The sequence below is a fragment of the Leptinotarsa decemlineata genome, unplaced genomic scaffold, assembly GCF_025532065.1.
Source record: "Leptinotarsa decemlineata unplaced genomic scaffold, Ldec_3_MD MMD2_tig00026282_RagTag_RagTag, whole genome shotgun sequence".
NCBI classification, from domain to species: Eukaryota; Metazoa; Arthropoda; class Insecta; order Coleoptera; family Chrysomelidae; genus Leptinotarsa; species Leptinotarsa decemlineata.
The window spans coordinates 22,017,334-22,031,153 of record NW_027412668.1 but is presented as its reverse complement, the minus strand read 5'-3'; the positions used below and the strand labels follow the sequence as shown (position 1 = coordinate 22,031,153).

Here is a 13,820-nt window from a genome sequence, read left to right as displayed (position 1 = left end):
ATAAGTGTGACTTGATACTCATTTCATCGAAACAAATGGTATTGAATAGATTGAATCAGAATTTGATGAGAAACATAAAGAAGTAGTTTGACAAACGTTTATTTCATTCATTTTTTAATCATTTTTCTGAAATAACTTTTTTATCTTATTGGATTGGTTGTGAAACTTGTCAATCAAAATTTTGCTAATCATGAAGTGTGTTAATTGAATGAAATTCTATTTATTGAAGATTATTTGGAGCATATAAATGGAAAGTAGGCTCCAAAACAGATGTATTGAATATACATTTGATACTTTGGTTTTACAGAGATTCCAGTGGAAGTTATATTTTTCCTATAGATACATACTAGTCAAATCAAAAACATGATGTGGTTCGAACTCCGATTGTTTTTGTCATTTTGAATCATTACTTGTAAGGCATATACTATTCGTAGAGTTCAATTTCATCAAATTCATTTCATAAAAAAACGTCTGCATATTAATGACCCCACTGTATATGGTCTATAAAGTCTATAACAATGTATTTTAGATTCATATGTTCATTCCTTCAATCTTACATAATGAATACTAGAAAAACATACAGTTTTTCGTCAATTGAAAATCGAAAAAAATTATGCCGACATAACCCTGCAAATTACAGCAACCCACAGCTCGACACTTACATGCCTCAACTTGACTCACTTGGTAAATGTATCAGATTCAGTCGGTTGTGCTGTAGGTCGGCTGAGCATAAAATTCGTGGTGGGGAATCTTGACCCGAATATGGCGGATAGTGAACTTACTTGTGTTTAGATACTGTGCCATAGGATAGCCTCTTGCCGGCCAGTGTCGTACCTATAATTAGTTTTAATTGGGATAGCAAATGGAACATGACTTCTTTGTAATTTGTTTTCATATTCTATTTAGTATTATAGGTAGTAGTACATTTCATTAAAACGCCTGCCTCTGGATGACTGGTTATGTGTTAGGCGATAATATGTTTTCAGAAACAACACAAATCATTCAGATAATGCCAAACGCTAAGAGCATTGGAGAACAAGTATACGCCTCTGTACAGAGCATTTGTATGTTTTGCAAGGGATGTGGTAAGGGTTACATCGAAAATTAGTTTGTGGGCATAAGGGCGTGCTCGCCATCACGTTTGGCGCTTGCTGTATTTTGATGTAGGAATATTGGGTATTCATACTGTCCAATATCAGGTACCAAAAAAAAGAACTGTAATAGAAATGATTGAATACCATGAAATGGTGAAAATAAAATAGATAAAACTCAACAAATACTTGAAAGACAATAGAGACAAAGTAATTTGGAACTTTCCATTTGGATAGTTATGCAGAGCATAACGGTGTGATTATTATTATGATTTGTATCGTAATTGAGTATCGTCTCCTGATTATTCACGTTGATATTTTTGAATTTCACTTTGAACAAATCTAAAAGTAGAATATCAACTTCATGAAATCTACATAGTTGTAGGATTACCAAATTATTTTTTATTCCTGAAAATTCGTTGCATTTTTCATAAAAATACCTTCAACGAATTTGCAAGTAATCATTTGTAATTGGCTCTTGTCGATATGAGTAATATCGAATTAAGTTGTATAAAATGGTATATAAATGGTATATAATCATTAACAGGTCAATAAAAAAAAACTACCCAATTTGAAATGTCATTGCAAACATATGGATTATCTATCCTTCCGTTTTTCTGTGATAAGATGCTAAATAAAGTATGAAAACTTAATGGAGACATGGATGTAGTCAAGAAAACGGTAGTAAGTGGAGAATTGAATAAAATACAATTTAGCAGAGTGAAGTTTTTAATATCTCGAGGAATTGAAATCATTTTTGTCTTTATTATCTCAAGAAACATTAGATGTTCATGAATAGGGATTAACTGACTTAAATAAAGATACAAATTCAACGAAACAATGAAATATCAAATAAGGGAACACGAGTAATTAATGTGAGCAGTGAACAATGAATATTAAAAACTGAAACATAAAAAAATTACAAATAATTGAACAATCTATATAGCCAAAAAGTCAAATATAAAATTCTCCATGATTCATATAAAAATATTCAGAGGATTCTGGCTATATAAATCCTTCATTTTTGATTTAAATCATTAAATACATTTTGAATTGATTTTTGAATATAAGAGCAGTTTAGATTTCTTTATTTCTTCAGGAATTGTATTATATATCATAATTCCATCATGATAATATGATTTCAGTCCAAAATTAGATTCAAAATTACTAACCAATAATAATTTTATTTGTCAAGTGTTATGACTATGAATATTATTGATTACTATGAAATTTATGATTGAAATTTTTGGTTTATCATTGAATGAATGGAAGAATAAATTTTTTGTTTGTATAGTGTGTTCAAATCTAATCATTTTTTTTAGTTCATACAAAATTCACTGTTGGTTCTGAGTACGATAATTTATACATGCATTTGATAGTTTTCAAAGATTCTATCGTGGATTTAATAAAGCTGATCTCCAAATAGAAATTAAATAACGCAGCTGTGAGTATATGACGCTGAAATGCATATTTTTCATAAATTTAAGAGAAATATAGTTCCTGATTTTCAATATGTCTTTTTCATGATACATTTTCATTAATATATAATCCTAGGAATTTGATAGAATTGATATAACTTGAATCGTTATCAATAATTATGGGACTTGTACAACTGTTCAATAATTTTTCAAAAATATTTATATACGAAGATTTTCGGCAATTTGGAGTTGACTTATTTTTTTGAAGCCAACCTACAATAGTTTTCACGTATGTTTTTATATTATTATGCGTGCCTCTATAGTTTGCAATTTTGCTTGAAAGATGATGGAGTGCTCTTAAGAGATTTGGAGAATTTAAATCTGGATCGTGTTACTCCTATACCAACCTTTTCATCCATTGTGGACCTATCAGTGAACCATACCATGTCGTCGAACCGGATATAATAATGTCAGGACAGACAATTCCGTTTTCTACTTCGATAAGTTTGTTGGGGGTTAAAATGGACAGCAATATGTCATGGCACTGTTCCGAACTCTGTTCCGAAGCAGAAAACTGTCCAAACCTCAGCAACTGTTGATGCTTCATGAAGCTCAGAAGATAAGACTTCCTTTGGAGTATTGTTCTCATGTATGGAGCTTCGCCTCTAAACATACCCTGAAGCTGTTGAATTCCATCCAGAAAAGAGCCGTCCGCCTGATTAGAGATGCGAACATCACTTGCAACCTTAATAGGTTGGGGATTTGTCTCTCTTCTATAGATACTTTCACGGAAAGTCTTCAAGTAAATTGGCACATTTGATTCCACCAAGAGCGGTACATATCAGAAATACGCGACGGACTGTAGCTGCTCATCGTTTTGAGGTTCAACTCGGTATACCTATAACTTCCCTTCCTAAAAACTATTCAATTTGGAGAACTGCGTTTAGGGGGAATAAACTTCCTGATAACGCTTATCCAAATGGATCTAATCTCCATATATTCAAATCCAATGTGAATCGCTACTTTCGCACAGGCACCGTTCTTAGAGCGCCTTAAGAATTTTTCTGTAGTGCTTGTGTCTTGCCCTTAAAAAAATACCAATGTACGATGCGTCTGCTTGGATAGAACTCTTCAATTTCTTCGTGAAATCGTGCCTTTCTAGTATAACATTCATGAGTTTTCACATGGATTCCAGATGAATAAGATGCAGAAACCTCGAGAATTTTTTTCAGAGCAGCTGTAGAGCACATAAAAAACTAATTTCTGAACTGACAATTAGTAGCAGTTTCTGTAACAACTTGCGATTTATAGTTGTGCTAACACCAATGCAGTGGCTTTTCCCTTCGACCAGTCCTTGAATTGTCGACCAAAGTTGGCGGTTTGAGTAGGGTGTATGAATTTTGCAGGGTTTCCACGTTTTTGTATAGAATTAATTAGGATTATGGAAATGCAAATACATCGAAAGTGTATAGCATTTCGGTCACAATGATAGAGAAAACAAAAAAGCAAAAATTTACAATGAGGGTGACTTCAACTAGTTCGTTTTTATCACACTGTCGTTTCTGCCCTTTCGATTCAAACTATTTCCGAGTCTCGTGCGTTCTCATATCACCGAAATAGCTTATCTATAAAGATGAGTCGCAAGGGAGTGGGTAGAGGCAACAGATATGGTAGATGAAATACTTGGCCTATTTCGTTCGGACGTCTCTATATTCGTTTCCGGCTTCTCTTGTTCATGTCTTCTCTGTATTTTTTGTCGCGAAAGAACTTTCATCAAGTCACTTTTTTTCTCGCATTTTTTTTAATATTCGATATTTTAATTGCTTCAAACGTCTCTTGATCATATCCTTCACCACTATGTTTCTTTTCTTCATTCTTGTATTCTCATTCTTTGATTTTTTGTTTTTATATCCCGATATTTTCCTTTGTATTCTTGTTCTTGAGTGAATCGCTTCAAAAGATCCTTTATATCTCCATTTGCCATCATATTGTCATGATTATCTGCACACGTATTCACCTCACACTACTAAATTCACTTCTTCCGTTTCACTATTTATTTTATCATCCAAATTATATCCTGCCGTCATATCGTAATGATTACCTGCACATTTATTCACCTCACATAACTGAATCCACTCCTCCTGTTTCACTATTTATTTTGTCATCCAAATCACATCCTACCGCTGTCACCATCTTTTGTGGATTCTGACGGTTCAAAATATGTTTTTCCATTAACTAGCTCTCGCCCTTTCATGAACGATAACCCTCAGAAGAAGAACCTTCTACGGATGAACGAGGCATTATGTTTAACCGTTCGAGTCCCGGGTTCGGGTTGGACGAAACCCAGTTAAAATCGATCGTTTCTTCGTTCGGTCGTAGTTCGACGTTCGAACCATCGTCCACATAATGGTCTATTGAACGCATAGAATGAACCACTCACGGTGACCCAACTTACTACCATTCCTCCTTCATTCAATAATTCATACAGAACTCCATTCAACAACAATTTGATCATTTCACTATTTCAATTGTTTACTTGTTGCTTCACTTTAGGTTTTCCCAATATACTGCGTAGTCAGTTTCTTTTCCAGTATCATTTTATATACTGTTCCATACATCACGTCACAAATCACCACATTTTATATGCAACCCTCCCATTGAATTTTATGGCCCCAAAACAACTCATACCGCACCTAACCTTGATTGAATACTTTCTTTCCAATTGATCCAAAAAGTTGAGTTTTACTTTTTTATTGTGTGTGTGAAGTTTTAACTGACGATTTTCCATTTTCAACAAATTTTCATTATTTTTCATATAATTCAGTTTTATTTCATCGCAACTTTCCGAGACAACAATTATTTAGGTTTTGAAAAAGTCGGGACCTCAAAATAAATCCATGCTGGATAACGAGATAATGACGTTCATCATTTTAAGGGGGAAATTTTCCGTTATTGAAGCTCCAAGATGAGCAGTTGAATTACCTAAATAAAAATTTTTATGTGATCCGCTTGGGATTAAGCCGGAGAAGCTTTACTGAATTTTCTAAAGAAGAATTCATATAAAACCTGAGCGATGACAAAAAAAAGAAGACGACATATAACAGAATATTACATACATATGTAGGAGTTCATGAAAAATATTCAAATAGGAATCACATTGAAATAGAACTGAATAATCATCAATACCTAATGAATACAAAAATCTATATATTATTCAAAATGGACACCAATGAGTCTTGGCACAATCATGTCATTGGTTGCTACTCAAAAGCTTGGAACACTGGTCCAAACCAGAAAACTGTACATACGTCAGCAACTTTTGATGCTTCATAAAGCTCAGGTCTGACCTTCTTTGGAGTATTGTTCTCATGTGTGGAGCTCCGCCCCCTAAACATGTCCTGGAGCTACTGGATTCCATCCAAAAAAGATTCATCCGCCTGAATGTAGACACGAACATCACTTGCTAACTTGATAGTCTGTAACATGGAAGAAAGATTGGAGATTTGTCTCTCTTTCATAGATACTTTCAAGGGACGTGTTCAAGTAACTTGGCATATTTCATTCCATCAAGAGTGGTACATATCAAAAATACTTGACAAATTGTGGCTGCTCATCGTTTTGAGGTTTAACTCAGTACACCTCGGATTTCATTGTTCAAAAACTCTTTTATTTGGAGAACTGCGTTGATGTGGAATGAACTTCCTGAGAACGTTTTTCCAAATGAATTTATTCTCCAACGATTCAAATCCAACGTGAATCGCTACTTCCACACAGGCACCGATCTTAGAACGCCTTAGCGATTTTTCTGTAGTGCTTGTGTTTTGCCCTTCACAAAAATAAGAGAACGAACTAATGAGAAAGAAAGATGCATTCTCTCAAAGGGTGCTTTTTCTGATTACTTTAATCTTATCTAACTGTCTTTTACAATCCGTCCCAACCAATTTCTTCACATTTTTCTCTATCTTGTAAAGTTGAATTAGGATCAGATCTTCAAAGTTTTTCATTCATATAACATTTTGTGCTACTTGTATTAAATTTGGATTATCTCATTTGATGACTGCATTACAAATGGTTATTATATTCCAGTGTAATATCTCGCTGGAACTGGATATATTGATCAATTGAATTGTTATGACACTGTTCTCATCTCAAACATTCTGAGCGTTTGATTTTTTTCAGCATGGTTATGAACACTACACCAGTTATTTCGAAGACACTCAAATTAGTGGAAGTGTTAGGACGACCGTTTATGAAAACAAAATATTCATCAAATTGTCTGTACAGAAAGGAGGAGAATACTGCAAAACCCAATTGGAAAATGTCCAAGTGAGCACAGTGAAGTGAGTTATTTTTATGTTAGTTTTTCCGTTCTTTTAGGTGTATGTAAATAGTCGTCATATTTCTTTCCTAGTCCGGAGAAATGAAAATCACTGTTGAATAGAGGATAATAAACTATAGCTTGACAACAACTACTCACAATACTCAGGTCAAGGGCGCAAAATTATAATGATGTTGATGTTACGATGAAAACCATAAATAAGTTGAAAAGTATGATCGTTGAACGGTATTATTTTTTTATCAAGATCTGGAGAATTTAGAAACAATCATTTACTCATTCCGAAGCAAACAAGCAGCGCCTATAAATATTTTTCTCGGTAGTTCCGAGGATTGTTCCTTACTTTTTACATACATATTCATAATAAGAACAATAATTGTTCGAATAAATGGAAATATCATAAATGAATGTATTATCTTTTGACAAAGTACTCACGTGAATAGATATGATACATACTTTCAAACTGGACGAAATATTCTGTAATTTGTAATGAGTACAGAATTTTTCTAAACATCTATAAAAGATTGAAAATTGTCATTATCGTCATTTTTCAGACGAACTTCAGGACAATCGTCTACAGTTTCTTCATCGTCTGCTTTCTCATACTCTTGTGGATGATATATCTTTTGTGATATAAGATCCTCCTCAATCAGCACACAACCTCGAATAGAAAAGTTCTTCTATCAGTGCTTACTGACTTTCGAAATTTAGATGTTGCCCCTTCCATGGCCCACTCGCACTGAAAATACCAACTGAACTAAAATAAAAAACCTCAACATTCGATAAACATCCGTCAACCCTAATTTTTTTGTATAATCTACCATCCATGAAAACTACAATGGAATATATTTTTATTAGGTCTGTCGGAAAATGATCGTGTTGTGTATGTATACCTTTTGTGTATACAGGCCGTTTCTTTTATCATGTGGTAACATTGCTGTATTGTAAACATGTAAACCGTAACAGATACAAATACGGTTAAATGGGAAAAGAGGCAACTGTCATCGAGAACAATACAATGGTCGAAGAAAATTCACGTGGTTTCTAGCCCTTTTCAAGTTATACGGGGAAAACCAAAAATGTTGTTTTTCGTTATTTTCGAATGGAATTGCTATTTGGAGGATTATCAAAAAATGGAAGAAGAAAATGTTATTGTATTCGAACTGTACTATGACAATCTTCTATTTATGAATATTCGATAAAACGTTTCGTGTCAACATGGCCACAATATTTTTTTTTAATACGGACCTGTCTTTTTATTACAAATATTGATAAAGCAATAAATTCATAATCCAATGGTATATCACATTTGATATTTTTATAGCGTTCCATTTGAAATAACTACCATCATCAGTGACAACAATTTTAAATTGTCCTGTCGTTACTTCTTCTGTAAATTGTTTCGATTTCTCCAAAATATAATTCAGACAACCCAATAATGCAGCAATAATAAGAGAACATTTAGATGCAATTTTCCCAAGAAAATAGATTGGAAACAATGGACCAATTAACTGGCCAGCTCGATCCTCAGATCTAACTACTTTAGATTTTTTGTCTGGGGATACATAAAGGATACAGCTTTTTCAATACCTAGTACAGATATCGACCATCTCAAACAAAAAATAAGAGATGCATGTATTTGTATTACAACTATTATACCTTAAATTGACAGAGACATTGTCTGGACCAACAACTTATGTGCATTCAACGAAGAGATCTTCATTTCATCAGTTCGGATTTCCATTGTCTAATATAATATAAATTGATTTGAAATTCCTGAAAAAATGAATAACCTCCAATCAACTCCCGCCAAACGGTCATCTCAGACCAGCAACTGTATTTCCAGCTCTTTGAATGAGTGTCGCCATCCTAAATTAGCAATTATTCTGACGGTGCGCTTTCGATAAATGAATACTCTTCCAGCAGAGGAGCTCATACCCCAATTCAAAATTCCATAGCGCAAGTGGCACCCAATAGTTGTATAATACAGATTTAGGAGAACCCAATTGAGTTTTTACATTGAATGCCAATATTTTACCTGTTTCCCAGAAGTAATATTATAGTGTTCCTAATTGTCTCTTGCACATCTACCTGTTTCACCAGATTTAATCATTATTTGTCATTATCTAGTGTTATATAAAAGATATTGTATAATAGTTTGATGAACCAGTAACTCATGAGAAGTGTAGCAAAACGCATTTTAAATATTTTATTGGGAAAATTCTATGGTGGTTATCATGGATAGTAAAATGTTTCCTGATCACGAGAACTATGAACGCTGCAACCCACACTATTCAAAACCAAATACTCCATTGGTTTTATGCTTGACTGCCCAGCATCACATAAACTGAACTAATTCAAGCAAAATTATTTCCAGATCACCCAACATTCCATATGTGCGTCGATTCATGAAATCGAACTCATCAAGTAATTTGAACTATTTCCTAAATACATACAAAAGCTACATAATTGACTTTGTCGGTTGTCGATTAATTATGTTAGTGAAACAATAATTGTAACTGTGATGCACTGTTTGGAATCTGTGGTGTAGCAATGAATATTACTGGAGTTATATCCCAACAACAAACCATTATTTTTGAAACTCTGACCCGTGTTTCAATCTTCGTCTTGAAGATGATTGAAACACGGGTCGAGGTGTTGAAAAAACGGTTTGGAGTTGGTATAAAACTTAGTAATATTTATTAACTGTAATAAGTAAACGAAACAAGTCATTATTGTTATCACATATTTGTCTGTTTTTTCAAGAACGAAACAGGAAAATCCTCAAGGCGCTCTCACAGCGGTGCCTGTGCGAAAGTAGGGATTAACATTTGATTTGAATCGCTCGAGATCGAATCCATTTGGAAAAACCTTCTCAGGAAGTTTATTCCACATAAACGCAGTTCTCCAAATGAAAGAGTTTTCAAACATAGGGGTTCGAGGTGTAATGAGTTGAACCCCAAAACGATGAGCAGCCACAGTTCGACGCGTATTTCTGATATGTACCGCTCTTGGTGGAATCAAATGTGCCAAGTCACTTGAGCATTTCCCGTGAAAGAACCTATAGAAGAGAGAAAAATCTCCAACCTTTTTTCGATGTTCCAGGCTATCAAGATTGTACGTGATATTCGTGTCTCTAATTAGGCGGATGGCTATTTTCTAGATGGAATCCAGCAACTTCAGGGTATGTTTGGAGGCAGAGCTCCATACATGAGAACAATACTCAAAGAAGGTCTGATCTGAGCTTTATAAAGCATCAAAAGTTGCTGAGGTGTGTACAGTTTTCTGCTCCGGAACATTAAAAAAAACCTGTTTAAAATCTGTTTTTCTGTTAACCAGCTGTCGCACCCCTACGAACGACAAACCTCAGAATCCGAAACTTTTGCGAGCTAAGGATTAACGAGGTCTTACCTTTTAACGTGTGATTCCTAACACGGGTTGGACGATAGCAAGTGAAGTTCTAACGTTCAGACTAGGGCTTGAACCACCGACCAACACGGCAGTCAATTCGAGTGAGTGAACAAAGCACCCACGCCGAACCGCTTGGCTACCGACCGACCGAGCTTTTGAGAAGCAGCCTTTGCAATTCCAGCGACATGATTGTGCCAAGACATATTGGTGTCCATTTCAACCCCCAAAAAAACTCATCGAAGCAGAGAGCGGAATTGTGTGACCTGACATTATTATATCCAATTCTGAGACATTTATCTTCTTGTAGAAAACGTATGCCTGGGTTTTTGTGGCATTGAATTGAATCTGGTTACTTTCACCCCAATTGGAAATCACTTCTAGATCCCCATTGAGATATGCAGCCTCCTGATGCCGGTGAAGATGTGCCGCCGTACCCGATGTCATGGAATCCAAATGGAATGACGAGACAAGTGTGCTGTCCTCAGCAAAGCCATATATTGGATTTCGGGTTTTTTCCAATAAATCGTTGATATACAATCAAAAGAGGGTTGGAGACAATATAGATCTCTGGGGAACACCAGCGTTGATGGTGAAAATATTCGAGAGATATCCATCGACGGCCACTTGCAGAAAACGTTCTTTCAGGAAGCTGGAGAGTCATACACAAAAATGATGCCATATGCTACACACGGCCAAAGGCCTTAGAAATATTAAGCGCAACAGTTCTTGATTCTCCATGTTTCTCGATTGCGTTGTTCCAAATATGGGTGACATACGATAGAAGGTCGCCTGATGATCTTTGTTTTCGAAAGTCATATTGATGATCGCTCAAGATGTTGATGCCTCCCAAATATTTGAGGATATGGTGGTTTACGACTTTCTCCACGATTTTTGATATCACTGATGGCAAAGCGACTGGTCTATAGTTATTTGCAAGATTTTTCTTGCTCTTTTTATGGAATAGGCTGAACCCGAGCACTCTTTCAACAAGAAGAAAAAACCCTTCTTTTGTACGATGATGATTGAGCTGTTTAAAAATTCGCCTGACTGAATGTTATCGAAAAATAATTTCCGGCATTGTGGATTCTAGTGTGGGAATAGTAAGGTGGTGCTTTTCCCAAAAAATCGACTGTGAAGTGGAACGAAAATTGTTCAGCTAGTAGATTTGCTTTCTCTATGGCACTGCTGCAATTGAACCATCCGCTTGTGTTAGTGGTGGAATTGTGGATTTTGTAAAGTTCTGATTAACAGCTTTAGTTACCGACCAGAAAGATCTAGACCCAGTGGGATTATCAAGTAGTTTATCCCTAATTCTCTCATTGTGAAGTTCATTGCTTTCATTTATCCTAATTTTACAGCTGTTGCGAACAAACCTAATTCGGTTGCTGATGTTGCTGGATTCCATCCAGGAAAGAGCAATCCGCCTGATTGAAGACGCGAACATTACGTGCAACCTTGATAGTCTGGAATATCGAAGAAAAATTGGAGATTTGTCTCTCTTCTAAAGATAGTTTCACGGGAAGTGTTCAACTGACTTGACACATTTGGTTCCACCAAAAACGATACATATCAGAAATACACGACGGACTGTGGCTGATGGTTTTGAGGTTCAACTCAGTACTCTTTGAACTCCACTGTTTGACAACTCTTCCATCTGGAAAACTGTGGAATAAACTTCCTGAGAACGTTTTTCCAAATGAAGTTATTCTCCAGCGATTCAAATCCAATATGAATCGCTACTTTCGCACAGGCACCGCTCTGAGAGCGCCTTAAGGATTTTCCTGTAGTGCTTCTATTTCGTCCTTAAAAAAATTCGAGTACATGGCGCTAACCTCGTTATCATTGTTAAATTGTTTCGATGCTTTGAACTCTTCTGATGACTCCAAAGCGTTTTCATTTCGAATCCATAATGATCTTACGAGAAAACTTTTTCTACACCAGAACAAAAACACTGAAGAAGTCCTCTTCATTGTGCGGGAAAAGTGTTTTCTTTATATTCATTTCACGCCAGAAGTTTCAATTCTATTTATCAAACCATTGTACTTGCTTGTCAGAGTCAATTATGAATTCAGAAATCGCAACGAATTGAAATTATGCATTCTTCTGATGAAGAAACAACGTGATTTTTTATCTTCTTTGAATTTGAAAGTAGCATTCCTCTTATTCTAAAGCATTCAGAATGGATACTGTGAAACTTCTTGATGACCAATTTGAGAAATAAGCTTGAACACGAAGTAAGAATAAATATTATGAGAAGTCCGATATTTGATTTACTGGATAACTTTCAGGATTTGAGGTTGATAGCCCTATTTGTATCCTACAATATTTTATCGTCTGGAAGTTTGTCAACATACCGAACTAAGTTGCGAATCCTTCCGAAAAATATCCAGTTACGCATATTTTCTATATAGTGTTCGCATAAACCTTTTTTCCCTAGCTCGCTCAATCGTTGACGAGATATATTTCAGAGTGAGGGTCTTTGTGGATGAGCAAACTCAATTTTCGTCAGCATATTGTGATGCGGTAAGAATGGTTTCAGGATGTTGTTGATGGTGGAAACGTATAATGTTGACTACATTGGTATTCTGTGTAACTTGGGTTGTGCACGGTGTGAAAATATGAAATTTTCATTTCTCTCCAAAGTAGTAATGAAATGAAGTTCAACAAAACAAAAAAAAAACATCTAGATGCCCGTTTTCTACAAATCATACAATTCACCCTTATCAAAATGTATTTCTAAACAAATTTCAGCTTGATTATGCATCAAATAGATTGACAATTACTGATCTATGTGAAGCTCATGAAAAAAATATTATATATATATATATATATATATATATATATATATATATATATATATATATATATATATATATAAATTGAATAATGTTAGCGACTGGAGAAATGTATGGTAAAATGGATTAACAGGGTCTCTCAGTCAAAAAATCAAAAATCAAACTCTGCTTTACTTTCCTAAGCTTTCGCTTCTAATGGGAAGCTTCTTCAGGACCTATAATTTAATGATTTTTGAATATTTTCGCCTTTGAATAACATTACAAATCATACTTACAGTAAAAATGAGTGAAAAACAATAAATTGAAGATATAAATTGACGTAAAATTTAACATGTATACGATTTTTTTTGTGGGTTTGACAAATGTCAATTTGTAAATTTACTAGAACTACATCAAAAACATAATAATAATGAAAGATGTATCAATCAATAACTCTTTTATTACAGTAAAAAATTATCAAATCATCATACCTATTGAAAAATGACATTTTTGTGAAGGTATGACGATTTGGGCATCGTCAGTACCGGGCAGGCGGTTCTCGATTGAAGACAAAATGAGAAAAACCAAGAAAGCACCTAATGAAAATAGCTGCGTAAACGCAAGCGAAACGTAAGTGGATCCACCTATCAACTGACAACTGCGGTAGCAGAAATTTGGGAAGCTAACCTGAAATGCTATCGGAAAACGAATCCACATGTTTCTAGAAATGATGTGAAATCTAGAAAGGTTAATGCAGTCAAGCTGCTGGAAAATAATTTCATGAAAATCA

At 34.8% G+C, this 13,820-nt stretch overlaps 2 protein-coding genes across 6 annotated transcripts in view; one reads left to right on the top strand and one right to left on the bottom strand.

The window, feature by feature from the left end:
- The window catches only part of LOC111510262 (uncharacterized), a 261,734-nt gene extending 254,856 nt beyond the window's left edge, over positions 1–6,878 (top strand). For 4 of the 5 annotated variants that reach the window (XM_074180062.1, XM_074180061.1, XM_074180064.1 and 1 more), the window contains one exon: positions 6,689–6,874. In XM_074180062.1, coding sequence (XP_074036163.1) covers positions 6,689–6,853 — 165 coding nt within the window. In that variant the 3' untranslated portion in view covers positions 6,854–6,874. Of the gene's footprint in view, positions 1–6,688 lie in introns of all 5 variants that reach the window. The other variant, XM_074180063.1, reaches the window with a different exon arrangement.
- The window catches only part of LOC111507286 (uncharacterized), a 495,004-nt gene that overhangs the window by 233,824 nt on the left and 247,360 nt on the right, over positions 1–13,820 (bottom strand). The gene's annotated exons all lie outside the window — the stretch shown is intronic.